This window comes from Prionailurus bengalensis, chromosome C2 (assembly GCF_016509475.1).
Source record: "Prionailurus bengalensis isolate Pbe53 chromosome C2, Fcat_Pben_1.1_paternal_pri, whole genome shotgun sequence".
NCBI classification, from domain to species: Eukaryota; Metazoa; Chordata; class Mammalia; order Carnivora; family Felidae; genus Prionailurus; species Prionailurus bengalensis.
This window is the reverse complement of record NC_057350.1, coordinates 30,999,340-31,025,393: the sequence shown is the minus strand read 5'-3', so window position 1 is coordinate 31,025,393 and position 26,054 is coordinate 30,999,340. Positions and strand designations below refer to the sequence as shown.

General features: G+C 36.4%; 1 protein-coding gene across 19 annotated transcripts in view; it reads right to left on the bottom strand.

The window, feature by feature from the left end:
• Positions 1 to 26,054, bottom strand: part of ROBO2 (roundabout guidance receptor 2) — a 1,723,333-nt gene that overhangs the window by 179,980 nt on the left and 1,517,299 nt on the right. For all 19 annotated transcript variants that reach the window (XM_043593855.1, XM_043593853.1, XM_043593859.1 and 16 more), the window contains 2 exons: positions 9,426 to 9,583; positions 6,464 to 6,584 (listed from right to left, as the gene is read on the bottom strand). In XM_043593855.1, coding sequence (XP_043449790.1) covers positions 6,464 to 6,584; positions 9,426 to 9,583 — 279 coding nt within the window. The remainder of the gene's footprint in view (positions 1 to 6,463; positions 6,585 to 9,425; positions 9,584 to 26,054) is intronic.

Here is a 26,054-nt window from a genome sequence, read left to right as displayed (position 1 = left end):
ACAATTTTTTAAATAATCTTTGCTTGACATTATGAAACTGGTGTTACAGCAATAATCACATAGGTAAGTCCTTTAGGTCTTATAAGACCAAAGGCATGAAATAAAAGGACAGTAGAGGTAACCACTGCTTGTAAACCTTATCTTAACTTCAGCTGACCTGGAAGTACTTGCCAAGCTATAGTGTCTATTAACCTGGGAAGTCAGATGGCTAGCCTTAGTATGTCTCTTTTTATTTTACTGGGTATGCATGAGGGGACAGGGTTATGATAGCCATTGAATGTGAATTATTGTGCCCTTCCAAAACAGACTGGATGATAATGATCAGACTGTCTGAATGTGATTAAATAAATCCTGGCTGCATTAATTTTTTTTCTTGCCAAGAATTTTCTTTGTCTGAGAGAAGTCATCCTGTGAAGTAAAGACAAACATAGGTAAATGTTTTCAGAGGGGAAAAAATGCTTCTCTCACCATATGTTAGAGGCAAAGTTTCATGTTATCGTTGATAATGTGATGTAAAAGGTCTATTCATCTTACTACTATATTAAATCATTTAAACAGGGTTTGGCACATGGGAGGTGCTCAAGATGTTTTGCTGTTTTAAAGTTTGCAAGCAAATATTATTTAAAAGATAGCTTTCAATAACAGTCTTAATTTTAATAATGCCTTATATTTGGAATTCTTAAGTGAAGGCCCCAGGATATCAATAAAACTTAGATATTTCTTATGGTTTGGCTCTAAGATATCTTCTCTAATAGCTTTGCCTACTGGTATCTCAAATACAGTCAGGCCACCACCTAAAATCTCTAATCTAATAACTGAAAATCAACATCAACAGCCCTAAATTCTGTCCTCATTGCCAATGAATGGCTACTTCTCAATCTGATCATTGTACAGTGAAAGCCATCAGTTGACACAGAGTTTCTAATAGTCTTTTTAGTGAGCAGCTATTAAATATGAATGAACAACAGTAGATCACTTGCTATTTGAAGAAAGCCTCCAGTGTAAAAGACAGAACAAGGGAGAAAAGGAAGTGGGGAGGGAGTCAGAAAAAAATGAAGCAGGAAGCATCACAAGAAAGTTTTATTTGAAAAAAAAAAGAGTTATTAAAATCCTGTGACACAAGAGAATTTAAACTATCCATGAAACAAGAACAGAATATGATAAATGAGGAAGAATGAGAGAAAAGAAAGACCTGGGAGGTTTCACATCTAATTAATAAATATATATTTGACATATAAACTGAATAAAAATTATGGGAAAGGATAATTCACTAAATTGTTTAGTAATTATCAGATTGAAATTGTTCACCAAGTAAAGGGAAAAAAAGTGGCAAACCAAGGCATAGTATTGAAACATTTTAGAACACTGGACTAATGATATAGCACTAAAACTGGAAAGAGGAAGGAAAGAAAGAAAGAAAGAAAGAAAGAAAGAAAGAAAGAAAGAAAGAAAGAACAAAAGAACAAAAGAAAGAAAGAAAGATCACATAGGAGTCAGAAGCACAGTAGACTTCCCAAAGCAACAGTAAAGCTGAATGATTTTGGAGGAGAGATTTTAGTATTATAGTCAAAGTTTTTTGTTTTTGTTTCTGTTTTTTTAACTACATTTTATAACCAGCCATAGTATCAATTAAGTTTCAGATAGAATACATGCTTTTTACCCTGAAATTTATTCTAGACTCCAGTCAAATAGAAAGCAGGAGAGAAACACTATTCTGATATAGGAGTTAACCAGGAAAGAAACAAATACAGGATGCAATAAACAGGAAATCCAGCATGAGAGAAAAGGGGAGTAAACGTCAGGATGAAATTCTGGAGTAGATCTGAACAGCATCCAGCCTAGTTAGATTGGCAGGAAGTCTAAGGCCTCCAGGAAGGCAGTAGCAAAGACGAACTTAAGAGCTAAGTAGAATTTAGAGGATTTTAAACCTTCTGTTAGAGATTGCAAGAGTCCATGACAGGGGTAGACAAACATAACTAAAAGGAAAAAATGGCTTTATTGTTAATTTGAAGAACAAATAAGTGCCAGAAAAGAAATGCCATCATAATAGTGTAACATTTGCTCACAGTCCATATTTACATGGTTCTAACCACTCAAATTCGGAATCTTAATACAACCCATGTTTCTAAAGTCTATATACTGAAGGAAAGAAAGAAGGGGAAGTAGAGGTGAGAAGGTAGAGAAGGGGATATAAATGGGTCAAATCATCATCTTCCAAATAGGAAGTCAAAATGATGTATAAAACTGCAGAATAGGGATATATTTAGAAATATAGAAATAAATCCCAGAAGAAAACATAAAACAGGCTTGTAGTTAAGTTCAAAGATGAGGACTGTGTGTGTGTATGTGTGTGCGTGTGTGTGTTTGTGCGAGTGTGTACTGGAAGGAGGGGTGGGGCTAGTTATCTTTGTATTTCATTATAAGTTTGGTAATATTTCTAATGTCTATTAGTAGTGTAACATAAAATGTATTTTCATGGATTACTTTGATAAGCATTTAAAAATCATTTGGAAAAATTTATGTCATTTTTAAGTGACAGTGAAATTTTGGATAACAGGTATCCCAAACCTTCCCATAATTAGAAATTCAATTCTAGTTTCTCTGACAGCAGGATCTTTAGAACTTAATTAATATACATAAAGTGCTAGGGAGTATTCTTTTTGAAGGCATCTAGACTGTGCCATAGATTTTAGTGTCCATTCACACTTTGATGCCTACTTCTTAATTTTATATTTGGTACTGCCCACTTAACTAAGCTGTTATTTATGACCAACATCTAGGGGCGCCTGGGTGGCGCAGTCGGTTAAGCGTCCGACTTCAGCCAGGTCACGATCTCACGGTCCGTGAGTTCGAGCCCCGGGTCGGGCTCTGGGCTGATGGCTCGGAGCCTGGAGCCTGTTTCCGATTCTGTGTCTCCCTCTCTCTCTGCCCCTCCCCCGTTCATGCTCTGTCTCTCTCTGTCCCAAAAATAAATAAACGTTGAAAAAAATAAAAAAAAAATGAAATGTTCAAACTAAACAACTTCTAAGTCCAAGCCCACACACTAAAGAATCAAAATACTTGTGGATGGCTGTTGGATACCAAAGACCTGTTATTCCTTTCACTGTTTCTCTGGCCATTTACAAGTGAATTAGAATTATACATTTTGAGCAATTAATACCATCAATTACTTTTTGTGTATAACATGCTTAAAATTTTTTTAACATTTATTCATTATTTTCAGAGACAGAGAGAGACAGAGTGTGAGTGGGGGAGGGGCAGAGAGAGAGGGAGACACAGAATCTGAAGCAGGCTCCAGGCTCTGAGCTGTCAGCACAGAGCCTGATGCGGGGCTTGAACCCACGGACTGCAAGATCAATGACCTGGGCCGAAGTTGGGTGCTTAACCGACTGAGCCACCCAGGTGCCCCTGGGTATAACATACCTTAAAGTAAAGATCGAGTTTCAAAGAACATTTAAAATCTTCTGTAGCTACAGAGTGGTCACAGTAGCCAATTTTTTTTTTCTTTTTAAGCAGAATTGCTGCTACATGAAAATAAAATTGAGAGCGGGGAGGGGAAAAATGTACCCAGTTATACTTTTATAAACCCTAGGTCAGAAATAATAATATCTAACAATGATGAAATATAAAGAGGTTTATTAGAAAATGTGTATGGATACAAAAGCACCCAAATAAAATAAAGAATTCCCCATTATACATAGGACGCTGGTTATTTTCTCTAAGTGCCTCTCTCAGGCAATCCTTGTCACATCCTTGATTTGGACAATCACTACCGTTGTTATGTTTTATTTCTGGGTTCAGATGATGTTTTCTTATCAATAATGGAATTTTAGTTTTTCCTTCAACTTAATACTGTACTTATAACCCCCAGGTCAGTTCTGACTAGTTTACACCATCAGATAAATGTTCTTAGTTTCTTAAATCAATTCTTCCAGAGGTACTGCCCCTAGACAAATCCAATCTCTTTGCTTTATGGCTATTTTCAAAATAATTTAGAAGTTCCCCTGTAACTCCTGACATGTCTAAGGACCTCCTATATTTCCCATCATGTCTTTAGGGAACATGAGGTAAATATTTCATAACACAGTCACATTTTGGTAAGTCTAATTGCTTTGGTAATGACATTAAACCCTTTCAGTTTCCTTTCGAAGGCAGTATGTACTTTTGGAATGCAACATTTTTCTCTTCCAAAGCTTGTGGCAGTTACAGAAAAATAGTAATGAGTGCTTCTTTAAATAGAACAGCTGTATGTGTGGGTTTTCAATGCTAATGTTCAGTGACCACTAATTTCATATCTTACCAGGAAAAAACTGTATTTTATTCATTATGGAGTGAAGCACATTTTGAGACTCTTATAGCTGACTGCACGAAATTGAAGGGCAAACTGATACTTGCCTGAGCTCTGCGGGACAGAAATTTACATGCATACTTTGAGCAATTTTATTTTTACTATTCAATTCCTTTAATGAATTATGGACTTTCTCCTGGTTTGGTCATTTGGGACTTCAAGCTGCTTAGTATCCATACGGAGTATTACCAGAGATTACTCGGTACTCAGCGTGATTGAAAAGAGAGGCCTGTTCTCAGGTACACACTCATAAAGCACACCTTAATGCTTTAAATGTAATGGAAATCATAACATGGCTATTTTGCTTTGGGGCGCTCCGATAACACCATGGGATGGCACATCTCAAACTACAAAAGCAGTTTCTTTTGGAATGTATGCAGAATTCTGATGCTTCGCTCAAACATGTTATAGTGACCAGCAGTAAGATCTTACTCTAATTCATTAAACCAGAAGATTATTTTGCTGGCACGAAAAATAACTTAAAAATCACACTTATCTCATATGTTTAAAAAAAATCACACAATATCAACAATAGTCAAATATTTTTAAGCTACAGATAGATATACACACACATGCATACATACATATACATGTGTGTCTATATATACATGTATACATATGTGTGTACGTATAGACAAATATCCATACACAGACTTAAGTGGGATTTCAGTGACTTCTGAAGGAATATTTCATTTTCCAATATCTTTAGGATCCCTACTTTCCCTAATTTTCTGTAATTTTATTTCTTTTTCAATTTTTCACAGCTGCCCCATAGCATTTTCCTTTTTTGTTTACTGTGCCGTCTTTATTCTACCCAATTTTCTCTTTCCTAATGCTTTGTCCACAATTTCTCTGATACAGATCTAATCAAGTTTTAACCTATGAATTCTATTACTCTGCTAAAGAGTCCCTTGGTTCTGAAATCTGAAGAAACATGAATATCATAGCAATGAGGTAGGGAAGCCGATGGCACTCCATTTACAAAGTTTACAAAAAACTCCATCTCTGCTGTTTTTCTGCTGGGCCCCATGTACTCATGCTCCATATTTTGCCTCTGAGTAAGCCAAGGAAGCTCTGTTCCCACTTCAAGGGGGAAGCAAGAAAGTTAATCCTTCTCTGAGTTTTGTCTTAGGGCCCAAACACCTGTTAACACCTAAGAAAAGCCAGATCCCAAACACATTCCAGGACGTTAGCTTCAAACAAACTTCAGCCGACACTGGCATTAATACCACCCCTTCTGTGATTTATGGAGTAAGACCTATTGTTCACCTGACACTTGCCTTTGGTTGGACCCTACCCTGGATTCCTGGACCCTTAGACCCTTTTGAATATAAACCGCTAGTCTCAAGCAACAAACAAAACTCATTCTTCTTTCCTTCAGAGTCTCCCACTCTGTCTGCTATTCTCTGTCATGTATACTATTCAATAAATGCTATTTTCACTTACTCTGGCTCACATTTGATTTCTACCCTGTGTGAAGCCAAGGATCCTTTTGGATGGTCCTCGGGGACTCTCTCCTGGGTTCTTGGACCCAGCCTGCCTGCATTAGCAAGAGAGTTTATGGTTGGTTTGTTTTTTTCCTAATTTTGATTGTATATATTTATATGTGTGTGTGCGTGTGTAGCTGGCTAGTTTTTTTTTTATCATAAGCTAAAACTGCAAATATCTAAATTTGAAATTTTTAAAGCAGAAGACAAGTGAAATGTATTTGCACTACACTAAAAAAAAAAAAAAAAAAAAAAAAACTTACCCAGTGTCTTACCCATAAAAGATACTTAATAAATACATCACAGTGGATAAACTTTAGATGGGTATAATATCTCAAACAGAATTTGAGAAAGATGAATTTTTTTACATTCTGATGAAAGGGAAAATCCTATAAATATATATGAATAAAGTAAATGAATTATTGTTTCAAAAGTTCTATTTTTCTTCATATCACAGATTTCATCTGACGGATAGAACCAGAAACCAAGACAAATCCAGTCCTTCACTACTCACCATAAGTCATAAGCAACTGTCCTTCTATGTCCTGATGTTTAGTATTAAAACATATTTACAATCTAAGGAAAAGTATATATAAATAGCAATTTATAATTTAAAAGAGAGCTTTACCAAAGACAGTCAGTTCTGCTGGATCACTGTCTCTTTCTCCCACCATATTGGTGCCAACACAGGTATACATCCCTGCATCGCTTTTCCTCGTGTTGGAGATCATCAGTTTTCCACCACGAATCTGTTAAAAATTAAAAAAAAGAAAGAAAGAAAGAAGAGAAAGAGAAAGAAGGAAAGAAGACAAAGAGAAAGAAGGAAAAAAGGAGAAAAAAGAGAGAGGGAAAGGAAGGAAGGAAGAAAGGGAGGGAGGAAATGGAAAGGAAAATAAACAGCAAAGGGAAGGTGACTAATAAATCATTTTGAATATTTAAGCACAACATTTTTTTTCCCTCAAGGAAATAGCTCAGTGTCTAAGACAGAAAACTTTCCCAGTATTTTGGCATGTGTCTTTTCTTCTCTTAAATTCTCCTTCAGGATTAACCTCCATATTCCCTTTCTAGAAAATGTGTTTCATTCTTTCTCTCATCTGGTCCTATTTTGAGTCTTGTGAGTGCTTCTTAAATCTTAATGGTTAGTCTTCACTCTGAAGTAGGTTGAATGAATTGCTATTGATAATTTGTTATCAGAAAGAAGTACTAAATACCTGCTTTTGGTAATATAATGGAATCCAACGGATCCAGAGTGATTCAACAAGCATTTACCGAGTACCTCTATGGGTTCTGCAGTGTTCTAGGCACTTGAGGTTCAGTAGGAAACCAAATAATAAAAACCTCTGCTTTCATAGAGCTTACATTTCAGTTGTTAGCATTAACTATTTATGTCTTACCTTAGCTGTATTTATGAAATAATTTTTGAAGAAGAGGGCAGGGGGGGATAAAAATAAGTACATTTTTTAATAATGAGTATGAGTTGGTACAAATCATTGGCTTCTAAAATGTGTTCCCTAAATGTTTCCTAAATGAGACACACTTATTGACTGAATAAACCAATGAAAATGTTAAAATGTCTATTTGTTAAAGAGGATATTGAAGCAGAATTAGGTTTTTAGTAAGTGTATCAGCAACTGATAGCTTCTTTTCCAATTTTGTTTCTTTGTATTAATATAATTCAATGATCTTAACATCACAATGGCCGAGTGTTCTTCAAGAGATATGAGATAAGAACATGCTGGTTTCCTCTGGCAATTTTTATCTCCTAGGCAAACAAAATCCACATAGGCGTGTTCTCATCAGAGATATTTCAGGCTCTAAAACTTGTCATGTCACAAAAAAAGGACTTTCAACTTTGTTTTTCCATGGGACAAAAAGACCATCAACCTGTTCTTAATTAGGTACAGTGGAGTATAATAAACTATAAGTTATAAAAATGTCCATGGAGGCCACTCCTCCTCCCCCTGAAGCTGAGTTTGGCAAAACAAATTACTTGATTTGACAGATGAAACTAAAGAAATGTTTCAATAGAAGGAAAGTGCTAGCACATTGAGACTTATGTTTCCTTGCTGCAGCTGGAATATTGAGACCACTATGGGAACCAGTCTGAGCAGGCCTGCTGGAAAATTATAGGCCAAGAGAAGAACGAAGATGCCCAACTGGGTGTAAGTCAATTGCCAGACATGTGAGTAAGGTTACCCTAGATCATCTGGCTGCCAGCACATCTTTTAAACAAGCCACAGAAGCATGAAAAAAACCTAGCAAAGATCAGCCAAACTGGAACAGAATGAAGAATTGTCATCTTACCCACAAAACAGTCTAAATAAAATGGTTATCATAAGTCTCTGTATTTTGTGGTGGTTTGTACAAAGGGAAAGGTAAATGACACAAACATGAACTAGAAACCCTTCCACATTGATTTAACTCTGTCACCAGGAACACATTTTCATGTTTGGTACCCAAACATAGACCATTGAGAGCCAAAGTGCCCCCAGTAATGCAGATCCTCATGCTGTCAAGAGTTTAAGCCAGAATCATAGGAATATATATTGTGATCCCCTATATGGCCTGTCCAGTTCTGTGTTATGGTGTAACCATAGTGTGCATGTAAAAAAAAATCCTCATTTACAAGATATTTTTAAATAGACACCTAGACTATATGGATTTTTGACAGAAATGTCACATTTGCTCAGAGAAATGGACATTATTTTAAATAAAGTATATTTATTCTCAATAATTGTATTAAATATAAACATTGTATTAGGAATAACCTCAGAAGTTTGAGGCATTTCTACTGTTTCAGTGGACTGGTTCCCATAAGTGTCATAAACAAAAGTTGAGTGGATTCCACAAAACCATAAAATAATTGCATGTATTTCCCCTTTTCTACCTCTTTACAATGTTCTGGGTGTTTTGTTTTGAATATTAATTGTTATGAACCTAATCACCAATTTCCCTTGAAAGCAGACTATTTTTCTGCAAGAGCTAAACTGCAGAACCATAAAAGTCATGTTTACTTTGATTTTACTTCATACCTCCTAAACTTTTAAATGAATTCATGTATAAAATTTTAGTTATAAACATTGAAAAATTGGAAAAGGTGCTCGAAGGACCTATCACCTCGAATCATTTTCTCTTATAATTTTGAAAATGGTGTAAAAAGAAATGTTCTAGGTAATTTGTTTCACAGCCATCATCTAACCTTTATCATTCATGTACAGCATGATCAATAACTGTATTTGAGATATTAAAATAAACCAAGTCATCAATATTGTAGTGCAATGATGTATGTATTTGAGATGTTAAAAAACCTAAGTCATCAATATTGTACTGCAAAGACATATTTACATATTCAGATGGCTGCAATTATTACTATATCATCTATACCTGAGTTGTTTAATTTCTGTCTCTTTGAAGACTCATCCTAAAGTTTTTTTGTTTGGGTTACTCCTTTTGAGTCCTTTCAATGCAGTCTAAATGGTAATCAGCATTCAATGCTATTCTACAATTTTATTAACAATAACAAAAATAAAATGATCCATTTTAAGACTTGATATTCAATCTCTGTAGGAATTAATTTTAATTTAACTCACACTTATTCTTTCTTCCTTGTCATCAATTCGAACTTTGTCTTTTTTCCAGTAGATGGTGGGTTCTGGATGTCCCCTGGGAGGTTGGCACTCCAGGATTGCAGGCTCTCCAGCTGCCACTACAACATCTGTGGGATTTTGCCGGAAGTCATCTCGTAACACTGAAGAAAAATAATTCAATGTTTTTGAAAGAAAATTCAATGACGGCAACTTTAGCTTTCTCTTGCAAAAAGTAACTTCAAATCTTACTTACTTCATTTTAATAAACATTGAATATTTACTGAGAACATAGCCATGTCCATTTTAAAATATTCTAGGGTCAACCTAAATGTTCAACAGGGAAATGGCTGACTATGTAATCATGTACCTTTGCTATAAATCTAATTTAAAAAATAAGAAAAGCCTAAGGAAAATAAGAAAAGAAATACTTGTGATATAGTTTTGAGATTAAATATTCAAGGTACAATATTTTTTATGCAGTATGATCCTACTTTCTATAAAGAAAAAACATATATACACATATGTATACAAATGCATTAAAATAAACACCTAAATTGTCAAGTTAGACTTAAAAGCCCAAAACAGGTCATGTGCACATGGTCTGTGAGCACATATGTATGTCAGTCTGGGAGGGGAAGTGGAGTGAGGACTTTTTGAGAATGCAGTTTCTCCTGACATGAATATGGACAAGATCTACACTGTTTTCATTACACTTCAGAAGATAGACTCATTGTTCACCCTGCAACGCACTAGCACCCACATACACAGGGCTACATTTTCATTCTCTCTGCTTCTCCACCTGCCAAGCGACATCTGGGCAGCGTGACATTCAGAGCAGAGATATCCCTTATAGCAGTTTGGCCAGTCTGAATTTCCCCTCCTTTCATTAGGAGAACAGCAGGTTGGACCTCCATTGTAACCTCCGAAAATCTGGCATGCCTGGCTCTCCAAATGTCACCTATCTATCTGTGTGTGCATTTCTTCTGCTGGCAGGATGAAAAGCCTGGAGAAATGACTTGGCCCTATCAGATTGCAGGATGCTGGGTTTCTTTAGCAAATAAGGGCCATGTCTATTTTAGGATAAACATTCAAAAAAGTAGTTCAGACCAGGAATATACCATATACCTCAACAGCCTTTGCTTTGTCTAGCTGCCTTGACTTTCCTATTCTTTTATATTCCAACAATGACAACTTTGTTTCCTAAGTATATCTAAAGGCAACACACACAACACACACACAAAACAAACATATGCACATACAGTGCATTATATCTATGCATATATATATATATATATATATATATATAAATTGTTTAAGCTATTTGAAATCAAAATTAGGTAGATTCTGCTAGTCTGTTATGTAAATCATCTGTTACAAATGTGGATTAGGTCAAACCAACTGCCTTTGGTGTCCTATAATGAGACCCACTTCAGCACTCTGCTCCTTTTTGGGCAAAGTCTCTAGGTTAATTGTCATTCTACAAATAAATAAAAATTCCCTGGCCTGAAAATAGCTCCAGAGAGACAACTGAGTGACTTTTAGGGCTTTTCTTCTCTTTTCTCTTGCGACACATCCTTTAACACGGTTTTCCATCTTAATGAAGTCATGGCCCTTTTAGAGATTAGAGAAACTTGTCTCCTTATTGAAGGAACAGTAAGAAAGAATTCAGCACAAATTGCTCACTCTCAGCTTATAAGCTGATTAATTTACTGCCTTTGCTGCTAAGGAAATGTGTTCCATTTTAGCATGGTGAACTGCACATTTTTGGTTCTCTTGTCTCACTGGCAAGAGAGGTGTGATTTATATGCATAGGATTTGCTTCTGAATGGGCTGAGAGAAGAGTGCATTTGATGTGACATTCAGACAGGGGGATGGGAAGGGGTTAACACCGTGGTTCCCTTTTGCAGGTAAATCCTCCTGGGAAAGCAAGCCGGTGACTCATTTATATTCTAAATACAGAACAGCTGCCTATTTATGCAATGTTAAGACATGCAAAAATATGGTAACAGAGTGGTGAGCACCCCTACAATATCCAGTACTGGCAACAAATGGTGTTTTGGCAGGCCCTCAATCTGTTCCAAAATGACACATCTGGCCAGTTGAAGGACCTTCTCTAGAACTGGTCCCCTAACAAATGACACGCCAAAAAGCCTCTGCTCAGATGGTACTTAAGGCCATTGCAAATCATTCAGAAACACAGTGTTACATCAATTTGCAACAAGCCAAATTAAGAAAGGAAAAAAAAAAGGTCCTTTGACATGGAGGACAAAAAGGAGAAAAATATCATAACAAACTAAGGACTGCTACTCTTAAACAATGTAACATGTGTTTATGGCGTTCACAAAAAGAAAATGACTCCAATTTGCAAATGAAGCCAAGAAATCTAACATCAACTGTAATTTTAGGCTTTCAGGCTATTCACCCAGAGAGTAGGGTGATATAATAGTATAATTGGTACTGTACCCTCTTCAACTTGTAAAATGCTCTTTGGGGTTTTTGGAGCATCCAGTTAATTCATTTTTTGCTTAGTGATACCATTTCTTTTACCTTAAATCTTTGGGGTAATAAAATGTGTTTCTTCTCTGTCTCAATAAAACATTCAAGAGAAACACATCCTTTACACCAGGTCCTAGCACAGAATGTACAAAACTTACTCTTAGGGAAAAGTGAAGTCATTTCTATTCTTCTCACACCGTACCAAAGGTTAAGTATGTTCTGATATTTGCTTACATTGTTTCCGAGGTTTTGATATCCATTCATTAATATTAGCAAAATAAAATGAAATAATATTTATTATTTCCAATTTTTATGCTAGTTATTCATTTCTGTCTTGGATTTTGCCCTACACTTTATTGCAGGTGATAAAGAAAAGAAAGTGTTCTTTGCAGTAAAAAATTCATGCATGTGAGGTGAAAGGAAGTAAAATGGTCTTGTAAACGTAGGAAAGCAAAGCAAATCCAAATTAACTCTATATATTTTTTTCTCTTTAAGCCCCTATTGTAGAAAGAATTGAGGGCTACATTTTTGATGTGGCTTGACAAATAAGCCAAAGCAAGGGCACACAGCAATATGTGTAATAACTAAAGGTCCAAACAGTTCTTTATGTAGAGTGAAACAAAATAAAGTAAATAAACCTGATTAACTGAGAAAATAATCTGGTTACAATGACAAAAGCTTAGTGGATAGTGATAAATTATGCTTTAAAGAAAAAAAAAGAGACAAATAGGTACAGTTTTGATATAGCATTTGTTTGTGGAGCTAAATTTAGATACAAAGGTTCAAATCCCCGGGACTGTTGGGGGGGTGTCTAATTGGCTAGAACCCAAATATTCATTTCTGTATACGAGCTGAAAACCATAAATGAGAGTACACCCAGCTACTCATAATCTGGGTTAGATTTGCATTCTTTTTACATTGACATGCACTGTGATTTAGGAAGTTATTCTGGAAGATCAGAAAGTTTTGAATTACTGTGTGTTTGACAAAATATAGTTCTTAGTCATGACATAAAGATTTGCAACAAATTAATTCAATTCTCCAGGAACATAATAAACACAACAAGGGACTTGGCACTGTCCTATAAAATGGTGAAGAAATACAAAACAAGCATGACATGATAATGCCTGTGGTAGGCTTTTTCTTTAATATCCCTCCCTCCTGGCATTTATTTTCATGTGTAATTCCCTTGCCTGTTCTGTGGGCTGGACCTAGTGACTTGCCTTTAATGAATAGGTTATTGTAAACTTATGGAATGTCATCTCCAATATTGGGTTATAAGTGATGATAACTTTCATCTTTCTTACTTTCTCTAGCTCTTTTCTCTGTCACTCCCTTTCTTCCTTCATGGAATTCCTTGATCATGAAGATACCTTTTTGCTCAAAGAAGAGGTCCATTTGACAACAATCTAAAGGCAGTTTCTAGGCGACAGCAAGCAAGGAACTGAGGCTTTCAGTCCAACAAGCTTCCTCAATCGAGCTTTCACATGATAACACAGCCCTAACCAACACCTCACTGCAGCTTTGTGAGAGATCCTTAGAGCAGACGACTAAGATAACTCATATCTGGGTTCCTGATCCACAGATGGAGAATAAATGTATGTTATTTTAAGTCACTGAGTCTTGTAGTTTGTTGCACAAAAATAGGTAACTAATATAATGGCCTGAAAGAGTTTTAGATCTAGTTGTGCCTTTACAGCTTATATCTTTGGCTCCTGTTTCCTCATACCACCTTCTTTCACTCACCAGGTCCTCTCCCTTCTGTCCTAAATCAACAGCTGTCAAGAATTTTAAAGACATATATTTTATATCTTTATATGTTTTATAAAGTATTTTACATTTTATATATTTTTTTACATTTTTATTTTCTATTTTGTCAACATAGACAAAGCAAATCATGACTCAGGCATTTCCATCTTAGTTTATTAAGATAAACTAGCAATGACAATGAGATGAGGCTACATAATTAAGAGACCAAAAGATGCATTTCCGAATTACAATGTATGCATGCTTCTAAGTAGTTATTAGAAATACAGAGCCTAGAGAAATTACTGATGAAAGTGTTCATACACACCATTGGATTAAAAACATCACCCGCAACAAACTAAATTGATCATGAGAAAGGTAATCTAAAAAGAAATTATAATTAAAAGCATTGTTAGCAGCAGTAGAAACTGATAGCAGCTCAGAGCAATACTGATAACAAGGTTTCTTTGCCAGCAGGGTTTCTCTCTGTATGTGCCCAGAAACTGTCACAGCTGTGTGGCTCAAGACTTCTCGGTAGAAAACATACAGAGGAACGTCTAATTATCAATGTACATTAGCATATGGTGGTCTGTTGGGTTGAAAATCTCCCCCAGATAGCCCTTTGTTTCTTTACTTTTCTCTGTTCCTCCCTTAAAACGTATACCGTTCCTTCAGGGTCAGCCTCTGAATTAGTCATCTGAAAAGTTTTTCCTTCTATTCTCACACTGGACTAGATAAGCCTCCAATAGGCTCCCATCTTGCAGGGCATCAGAAGAGCTCATTGAGTGTTCTTGATAGGTTGAATCGATGAACTCCTCTTCAAGAGGTGTGTTGTAGTCTTTTCCTTATTACATTAAACAAACCAAAATATTTTAACTTGATTTTAAAATGTTGTTTAGGAAGAACAGTTTAAGCTGGGTGGATTTAAGAGACAGAATACAGGGCGCCTGGGTGGCGCAGTCGGTTAAGCGTCCGACTTCAGCCAGGTCACAATCTCGCGGCCCGTGAGTTCGAGCCCCGCGTCATGCTCTGGGCTGATGGCTCAGAGCCTGGAGCCTGTTTCCGATTCTGTGTCTCCCTCTCCCTCTGCTCCTCCCCCGTTCATGCTCTGTCTCTCTCTGTCCCAAAAATAAATAAATGTTGAAAAAAAATTAAAAAAAAAAAAAGACAGAATACTTGAATTGCCTACCGATAAGCCCAGAAATATCTAAAATAAAATCCAGTCAGTTCAAGGTCAGAAATCAATCCATCAAAGACACAACAGATTTATGTCAACTAGTAAAACTGTTAGAACAAATTATACTATCGGTATTATAATGGACTAGAAAAATATGCTAGCCATTCCTACAGCTGGTGTATATTGTTTCCCTATTTCTACCACTACCACTACCAGCCCCACCACTGCCTATATCATCACAGGGAATGGGCAGGTGTAATGCCAACCAGACTGAAGCTTAGGTCTTCTACCTCTGAGGAAAGAACACTATCTCTTCCTGCTGTACTAAATGGCTGCTGTTAACAGCCAGGCTGTGACCCCAGGGGGAGCTCCAGTCTGAGGATGAAACGGAGGCCACGCACTTGAAAACATCTGGGTTCTTGAGGACCTATCTGGATAAATAAATCCTGAAGCCTGGGCTAAATCTGGGCTTTCTAGTTATATGATCTAAACAACCTTTCTTTCACATTTAGACCAGTTTAAATTGACCTGCCCCCCTTCAACTGAAAGGACCCCACTGACAAGCTATAGTAATTCTGTATTTTTCTGAAGTTTCAATGACTCAAAGACCAAATACACTGAAAGAGGAATCATCATTCACAACAAACTATTTTATTACACTTGGTATGATCAAACAAAATATAGTCAGAACAGACAGGCTAGCCACCAGCTAAATCGATGATAAAATCTGATATCTAGGGGACAAGTCATAAGTGGTTTCTTCTGCACAGAAGGGGAATGAGAAAGAAAGGACTCAGTGGGGAGACGTCCTGCTACTGCTGTGCAAGCTGACACTCTGGCACTTTGGCACCCCTGCAGCATGCTGACAATTCCAAACTGAGATGCTCTCACCCTCCCACCCCCGCCCCCGTCTCTACTAAGACTCCCTGTGCAAGCACATTCAGTCGGCAAACGATCCTGATAAACCAGTGATATGAATTGGAGCATGCTGAATAAACAAGGATGCCCTGTGACTTGTTCATTTTCAAGTTCTAGCATTTTGTGAAGCCTGGTAATTCTGCAGGGAATAAAACACACACACACACAATTCACAAGAGGAATGGCCAGCCCCAGATTTCTTAGCTAAGCCTTTCTTCTTCCCTTTTTTTTTTTAGCTCTGTTCTGTCCTCACCAGCAATATAATTTGAAGTCCTGCTAAGAGTGCCAAGTCTTCCTTAATGTTTTCCATTAATGTTTAAAACTTGCTGAAGGATTCTTAGAAATTGCATGGAAACATCTTGCTCTCTGTAATTTGTATCCGTAACCTCTGTAATGCATATGTTCTCCTTGGGGACCAAGTGTTGAGATCATTCATAAACTCTTGGATCACATGTGGCACTGCAAACTGGTGACATCTGACCACAGCAGACTCAAGGCCTGCCTCTGGCAATCATTTCCTTTGGTTTGAGTTAAGGAGCCGGCAGTTGGCATACCTTCAACACTTGGAAGTCCTATTTTTGGCAAAGCCTAGCATCTGATATTTGACAGGGATCTGCAAACTCTATCCATTAGCTTAGGAGGAAGTTGTGGATTGAAGCTAATTAATGTTTAATCAACTCCCCTTTTTTTCTTCCTTAAAGTGCCATCGTGCACAAAATGTTCATGTGGGAATGATGCCTCCAGAATCACAGAGAGCTCAAAGGGATGAGAGCATCTTGGAGATGTGCCCAAATATAGTATGTGAGGAGGAGGATGGTGTCTAGAACAGCAGGTATCAGTCTAAACACATTCAAGGCAATGCCTTCCTATATTCAGAAGAAAAACCGCCCCTGGATACCCTCAAAATATTCTGCTCTGATTCCCAAACAACTTCCTTCTAGCATCTGCTCCATTTAGGGGTAATTCCAATCTTGGTTACGGAGATGCCTACAACTCTGGGTAATGAAAAAAATAGCACATTGAATTTAAAATTCAGAACTACAGAGGCTAGCATTTGTTTTAAGTATTATGTAATGTTTTTCAGAGTGGTAACAAGGGGAAATACCAGATTATGTGAAGCTTACAATACTGCGTCCCATTTTCTCTAGATCTAGGTTTGAGTATAAACAAACAAACAAACATACAAATAATCACAACATCTTTATAGGATTTATATTTACAGGCTGATTACAAATAGCCATCTGTCTGCTTCTAGTTTTTCAATCTGTTTCATTTCCCATGAGCCTCAAGTCTTCAGCCAAAGCAGTTAGGCTCTTAGGTACCAGGAAGGCTTGTTACAACTGCTTTGTACATCGCTCTTTTTGCCCATTACCTCCCATTACTTCCTCTCTTTTCTCTTCCTGTTCATTTAATCCTCACTATTAGACCAAATAAAATAAAAGCTTGAGAGTACTGAATATCATATATGCAGATATGTTAAAAAAAGGAATTCAATACACTTATTTAAGGACACATTTAAATTTAAAATAAACATGAGTATATGTTTAAATTCTAACTTCCGGATTCATTACTGCTGTACAGCTACATCTGTCAATTTGAATAAAGGAATAAAGAGTGCTATCAAGTAAATATTAATGTGCTGCTCCATTGTGGATCCCCATAGATTACCACCCTCCTCCTGCCTTGTTAGTCCTTATCTGAAGGCATTAGTTTTTACAGCATTCCAACACTGCATAGTTCACAGAGGTACACAATCTCGACAGCATCTTCCTGTCATTCTACCCTGTCCCGGTATCAACGGGTTATTACTCCAATATTTCTCTCCCATGGTGTATTCTGATGTGCATGATCAACATGAATTACAATGCCAAGTAACTGCCAGATGTCATGAGTTATAAACTCAATAGTCTAAGGATTATTACACATTAGGGCACCCTACAGTGCAAGGGTGTCCTGGAATTTATGTGTTATTTATTACCTATTGGCAGGGTCTCAAAGTAATCTCACCCCTGCTGATGAAATGAGGGTTGGAAGGAGAAGAAGGTCAAGGTCAACCTTCCTTGTCGAGAATGCCAGTTACTTCTAAACTACTGTTGCTTTATCTTTTTTCCCCTCTACCTGAAACTCAGTGAAATCTCTGAATAAAACAAATATATATTATAATGCGTTTTTGAACCTTCAACTTAATTATGTTGATTTCACAATTTTCATCATGTTTCCTATTTTAACAACACATTTCACAACCATAACCAGTAGAGGTCCGATTTGGAAGGTAACCATTACACCATTATAATCCGTAAATCTGAAAATGACCACTTTGTAATCACATTGTTTATTTTCCTGTTTTACACAGGAACATAGATCAACTACATGAGATTTATTTACATTTTTAATGCAACAATGAAAGCATTTTTTTAAAAAAAATTTGTGTCCCACATGCCTGTGGACTCTTCAGTCTTTCCCATCCAATATTAAGATTTACATATGTCCATACCACAAAATATGGCCATTATTCTAAGCTGTCATGAATTTTGCTGAAATGGATGTAATGTGACATCCTATATTCTTCTAGAAATGTTGTATTTGATTACAACATGACACAAAGTTTGAAATCTTTTCTAAAGCAGAATACCGTATATTTATTTTCAAATTGGCTGATTAAAACTAGCTCTATCATTTCTCTATTCTATCCCAAAGACCCAGTAACCTTCTTTTCTTTTGCCACCAAGTGAATTCTGAATGCTGCAGTTAACATTCAGTAATCTCATTACCTATCTAACGTAAATCTTCAAAAGCATCACCATGTTTTGACAGCTGAGCAGGAGAAGAAGCAAGGAACATACATACCCAGGCACTTTTTATGAATGCAAATGTGCTAAAGACCACACTTAAATGATTTCAGAAAACTCGTATAACACCATTGACAACAACTGGAAACAATGTGCTTGACAATTTTTGTTTACCTATGAGAAGCACAATTTCACTTATTCCTGATGCTAAGTCCACAACCCACCTCCACTCCACCCGCTGTCATATACTCTATGAAAACAAGCTGACACCAAGAAAACCCAAAAAACAAACAAACAAACAAACAAACAAACAAAAAACCAAATATCATGTTAGGGTAAGGAATACTGACTTCTCATGATGAAAATTTATTGTGGGTGTATTTTCCTGAAAAGTGTTTAAATATTTATTTCAACATTCATGTATACTTTAATCAAAACTTCATATCTTATATGAAACTAGAAAGATGTCATCTTAAGCATGGAAGTTTTTTAAAAAATCCCTCTCTTCCTCTGACATATCCTAGAGTCATCCTTGGCCGTCCACAGAGTACATGGTCAGCCATAAGGGAATAAATCCAATTGTCTTCTGAGTCTCTGGCTATATTTTTACTCTCTAGGCTCCACTGTTATTGTGAGGACAAGGTAAGTAATACTTTTCATTCCTAAATTAAGACGAAGAGTAAATAGAGCCACTTCCTGCTTGGAGAGGTGCCAACTCCCTACATAGAGATAACTGCGTCATTGCATCTGATTGTTTTAGCTTCTGTACCTGAAAGGATACCAAAACTTGATAAGAGTTATCAGAATCCATCAAACCTTCATTATTTTGTCCTAATCAAGGCCATTTGTGATACTACTAAAATTAACAAAGTATTATAATCCCAAATTTTGGCCATTTTTAATCACAAAATATCAACTGCTTCACCCCACTCATCCCCAAAACTGTCTATAAATGGTCAAATTAGAGACATTTTCTTGATGTTTTCAACAAGCAGTCAAATTATAACTCTTCTGACTGTAGGGCAACATGTCTAAAATGTGAGCAACAAAAGGAAAATCTGAAGTTGTCAAATGGGATAAATTTCAAAATAAATTAGTAGCTCCCAAATAATCAGATGTTACATATATTTATCCAATGATGTCTGAAACACGTGTTTAATACTACTCCTGGCATGTTTCTCCCCACATTTACTTAAAAGAAATAGCTTTGCTTCAGTAAGTTTCCATGAAAAATGGCTTCAATATATCATGAGGATGTTGTCAGTTGACAAGAGTACCAGGTATGGAATTTGGACTAAAATATTTCTCACTTTCCTACTAATATCCCAAGTAGCCACCAAAAATTTTGTTCATTTCTTGTGAAATCTAAAATCTTCAACTTTACCTATAAGTTGGATCACCATATATTACTCCATACTAAGCACTTTGGAAAACAAAAGGAAGCATTCTTCAGAATGATGCCAGGGCAGTTTCAGCAAATCCAGGTAGGGCACTCACCTGCCCCCGTCTTTAAGTCTATGTAGTTTACCCTCTAAAACTCTACTATCTTGTCCTTGCCACTCAATCATAATCCTCAACCCACACTGGCCTTTCCTGGAACACAATGAGCTCCTTTCCGTCATTGGGCCTTCATGCTGTTGGTTTTCTCTTCCTGAAATGCATCTTACTTCCTCTCCACCATTTGCTCAGGTGCTTTCATGGGAACTGGAACTTCCATTTAATTTATGTTTATGAAAATACTACTATTTGTTAAGGAAGCAATATGGCATTGTGGTTAAAATAATGGATTTAGTCAAAGGATTGGGTTTGACTCAGCTCTGCCACTTTATTAACCAGATGGTCTTATACAATCTGAGCTTCTTCATCTATATAAAATGGAGATAATAAAGCTTATGTCTTTGGATTGTTACAAAGAATTAAAAAAAGTGGGGCGCCTGGGTGGCTCAGTCAGTTAAGCGTCTGATTTTGGCTCAGGTCATGATCTCATGGTTCCTAAGTTCTAGCCCTATGTCAGGCTCTGTGCTGACAGTGTGGAGCCTAGAGCCTGCTTCAGATTCTGTGTCTCCCTCTCTCTTTGCCCCTCCCCTTGCTCATTCTGTCTCTCTCTCTCAAAAGTAAAAAAAGAAAAAAACATTAAAAAATTAAAAAGAATTAAAAAGCAATCTTTCTAAAGCACAATGTGACATAAAGAAAACACTTCATAAATGAGAATTGCGTTTGCTGTTGGGAAATAGAAATGCCAGTAAATAAAAAGGGCTTTACAATTCTATTTTTGTATCTAATTTTACATGAGTTCAATGGCTGTCAATTTTTAATTCCCCTGTCAAGAAGTTAATAATATTCAAGAACAATGTGTATAAAATATTTCCTACTTTAAAGTCTTGATAGACTGTCAAACTCTATGCAATTGCTAGTAGATAATGATAATTATTGGAGTGAGTACTATAGGAGTTGAGATTTATATATAATAGTATAATTCTAAGTCAAACATATTTAGATATTACTTATGTTATAAAGTATTAACAGGACAATAAAATATCATTGATTCCTCCCAATCAAAAAGTTAAAGTTTGGCCAGTTTTACCCAATTTATTTAAAAAAAAAAAACCAAAATTTAATGTTTATTTATTTTTGGGAAAGAGAGAGAGAGAGAGCACCAGCAGGGGAGGAACAGAGAGAGAGGGAGACACAGAATCCGAAGTAGGCTCCAGACTGTCAGCACAGAACTCCTCTCAGGGATTGAACCCAAGAACCAAAAGGTTATGACCTGCGCTGAAGTCAGCCACCTAACTGACTGAGCCACCCAGGTGCCTCTTGCTGAGTTCATTTCTAAACGGTGATTTTAACATAACATTTAATTTTGCTTTAGTGGATACAGGATAAATTAGAGATTCTTCACTTTCCAATCACTTCTAGTTGTAACTACATCTTTTTGATAACAGAAGAGTTTTTCAAATCATTCACTTCTTTTAATTTTTTTTTTTTTATTTTTAAGTAATCGCTACACCCAATGTGGGGCTCAAACTCACAACCCCAAGATCAAGAATCACATGCTCCACTGACTGAGCCAGCCAGGTGCCCTTCACTTCTTCATTTACTAAATAGGTACCACATATTTTGTTGTTACAATGTGCTATGTAACACATTTAGAAGTATGAGACACTTCAAGCCTAGATCTTGACTTCAGAGTACTAAAGAGATTTAGGAGGGTTACCATAGAGAACTCAAAACTACAATCTGAAAGAAAAGGAAAAAAAAAAGCATCCAGTAACAGAGAACTACATTGAGAGGTGCATCAAAAATGCTTTAAAGTCCAATGGAGAGGGGCACCTGGGTGGCTCAGTCGGTTAAGCATCTGACTTCGGCTCAGGTCATGATCTCACGGTCCGTGAGTTTCAGCCCCGTGTCAGGCTCTGTGCTGACAGCTCAGAGCCTGGAGCCTGCTTCAGATTCTGTGTCTCCCTCTCTCTCTGACCCTCCCCCATTCATGCTGTCTCTTCCTGTCTCAAAAATAAAATAAACATTAAAAAAAATTTAAAAAAAAGTCCAATGGAGAGAAATATGGCATTCAACAAAGAAGGCATTTTAGAGGAGCCAACTTCAGAGTTGGGTTTGGAATATACAGCATATGCTTTAATTAATTACAACAAGAAAAGAATCATGCTGGAATGTGCTTGCATGGGCATAAAACAATCTCTGGAAGAAAACCTAAGAAACCAATAATAAAAAACGTCTTTGTGGAGAAAAAACTGGGAAGTAAAAGACAGAAAGGGAAGGCTTCACTATACCCATCTTATATTTTTTTTGATTTTACAACCTTGTGAATGCAGTAATTGTTTATTAATATTTATATTTAACCATGTATGAATAAAAATAAAATCGACTCTGAGTGTTTTACAAGTGTACGCTCTATCCCAATGGATTCAACAGAGTTGTAAACGGGGTATGGAAACCTGGGTTTTCCCTAGTCACTCAGTGACACAGATAGCAGGTTTACAGAAGAATGGCGATTTGAAATATAAATGTCAACAGAATATCTGTAGGTTGATGATAAGTGTGAGATCAAAATATATAACTTGATTAATTAGCTTTTTTCTAAAATAGAATAAAAATTCAGAAAACTTGAATATTGAGACAGCCTCTCTTCATGGATGGTCAACTGGAACCTATGAGCTTTGTACAAGAGATACGGAGGTGAGTAAGATGACACCTTTTTTTTTTAAGTTTTTATTTAAATCCTAGTTAGTTAATATATATGGTAAAATTGGTTTCAGGTGTAGAATTCAGTGATTCATCACTTACACGTTTAACACTCATCACTTACACGTTTAACACAGTGCTCATAACAAGTGCCCTCCTTAATACCCATCACCCCTTTAGCCCATCCATCCACCTCTCTCCAGCACCTCTCATCTCGTTCTCTGTATTTAAGAGTCTCTTATGTTTGCTTCCCTCAGATGACAACCTTTTGATGCACACCTAGGCCTCGTAGTGCCTGAAGAGAGGATTGGATAAAAGGCAAGGAGGATATGGAGGAAGGAGTAAGCAATGGTGACTATGTTTTAGTTGAGAGAGCCTTGAAACCATCACCTGTTAACTGTCTTCACAGAATGCATCAAAACCAAAATATCATTTATTTAAAAAAATTATTGACGGTTAATTTTTTTGAGAGAGAGAGAACATGAGCACGGGAGGGGCAAAGAGAGAGGGAGACACAGAATCTGAAGCAAGCTCCAGGCTCTGAGCTGTCAGCACAGAGCTCGACACAGGGCTCGAATTCACAAAACCGTGAGATCATGACCTGAGCTGAAGTCGGACACTTACCCGAGTGAGCCACCCAGGTACCCCCAAAATATCATTTATTTACAAAAAGTTCTTCATCTCTCCCAAATGGTAGTTGTGAGTCTATAAACCCGTTTTAAATATGTGAATCAAGAAAATTATAAATGATTTATTCTTTAAAAATAAAATCTTGTCTCCAATTGAAGGTAGCTCTTCATGGAGTTTTCTTTATTGCAAATGTCAAAAAAAAATTCATTTAACTTAATAAAAGTTTTGATTTGTTATCTTTGATATGTCTATGCCTTATATATTTCATGTGATTTGCATATATAAAAACATCATTAGCTTTTTATTTTAGAAGTGAGGAACCAGGATACGTGTATGTACAGATTAAGTATAATGATATTATTCAATCTTTTAATATAATTTTTCTTGTAGGCTGATAGTTGGTGGTATATCATAAAATGCATTATATTACATCTTAAAAAATATAATTAACTATTGAGGAAACTTTCTCTATCCAGTAAATTCAACTTTGTCTAATCCTCGGGTTTATGATAATGTCAGCTCATTAAAATGTTAGTTAAAACTCATTAAAATGCACACTCCGAGGTAACAGCTTCATTACTGTAATATGAGGTAAAGAAAAAGAGAATACTTTATTATCATTTAATTGTTTTCAGAATTGAATATATTTGCATAATAAAAAGGTTCATTGTATATTTTCAATAGTCTTCAAATATTAAGCAGCCCAATAACTTAAAAATGCATTTTCTAAAAATGATTTTGTTACTGCAGAATTCTTGTTCTTTTTCATTTAGAAAAAGTTGGCATATTAGAGATAGGAAATGATTTGAAATAATAATAAAATATGTTACCATAGTCTATTTCTTTTTCAATGTTTATAATGTTTAGATGAATAGGATTTCCATATGATAGTGGATGGCTTAATCAAATGTTGCAATTAATTGCCTTCACTAGATATGTCAGTAATTTGTAAGAATGAAAAGTCAGGTAGAAATTACATTGGAAATTAGCTATATCTCCAATGTAGATGTAATTATCTCATGTTTCTCTCCCATAGTAGCGTAGCCATAGTAAATACTTGATAATGGTGTTGAAAGTTAAGATGTGGAAAATTCATATGAGTGACTTTTTTTTGTATTTTTCCCTAAATCTGACATGATAAAGCCATTACCATTAAAGAACTGCCTAAGATAGATCTAATTTTATTATATATTTCCTATCTTGTATCCTAAGATACTCTCCTAATTTTCCTCCCACTAGCCAACACTCTTGCATGTACTTTGCAAGAAACTTCCTGTTCTTTTTTTTAAATTTTTTTTTCAACGTTTATTTATTTTTGGGACAGAGAGAGACAGAGCATGAACGGGGGAGGGGCAGAGAGAGAGGGAGACACAGAATCGGAAACAGGCTCCAGGCTCTGAGCCATCAGCCCAGAGCCTGACGCGGGGCTCGAACTCCCGGACCGCGAGATCATGACCTGGCTGAAGTTAGACGCTTAACCGACTGCGCCACCCAGGCGCCCCAAAACTTCCTGTTCTTAAAGCATAGTCACTACTACTCAAAAACGGAGTGCCCTCAGAAACACATTTTTCCAAGTTACCCTCTGCCAATCCTGCCTCCATGGTGATGACTCTAAAGTGAATGCCTCTAGCCTTGAGCCCTTTGGAGCTCCAGACTTGCTTGCTTGACATTGCCACTTGAGTGCCTAAAAGTATCTCGAATTTAATGTGACCAAAATTGAATTCTTGACTTTTGTCACACAAATCTTCATTTCCCAGTCTTCAGTGTCTTTGTATATGGTGCCGTCATATACAAGCTGCTCAAGGAGTTATTAGTTTTCCTCCATTTTTGTCCATCGTGGACACACACACATACACACACATACAATCTTGGCCATCAGTAAGGCCCAATGACTGAAACTTCCCCAGAATTGATTTTCTTTACCTCCACTGCTGTCATTGGTTTGAGTCACTATTATCTCACCAGGAACAGTGAAGGTGACTCTTAACAATATTACTTTAGTCTTACCCCTCATAATCAACTCCACACAGCAGAGTAATCTCATTAAAATTATAAGATAAATCTTGTCATCCTAAAAATTTTCCAAAGGACTCGTCACATTTACGAAAAGAAAAATCAAATCCTTACTCTGACCTACAAAGCATCTTAAGATCTGGCTCTCATCTACTACTATTCATGTCTCTTACTCCATTCTTCCCCAGCCAGTCTGGCTCTTTTCTTCTAGCAAGGCAAATGACTTCTTTAGGTCCTATTCATACACTATAGCTGTGAAATTCTCTTTTCCTAAGATTTCCTTTTAGCTCTCCTCTTTTTGTCCATCAAATCTCACTTTATATGTCAATTCTTTGGGTTCCCCTCTTAGGACTACCCAATCTAAAGAAGCAACAAGATCACACATATCACATCTTTCTGGTATTTTTTCCCCTTGTATATCACATATCACTATGTGAAATTATTATAATTTGTTTATTTGTTCCTTATCTATCTGCCTTCAGTAGAATGTAAGCTAACTCCGTGAAAGCAGGGACTAAGTTCATTTTGTTTTTTGTTGTATCCCCAGGGTCTAGAATGTTATTCTTGGCACACAGTAAATGCAGAGTAAATATTTATTGAATGAATAGATGAGTCAAGGATTTCAATTCTTGTCATCAGCGAAACTGGATTGAGTTGATTATT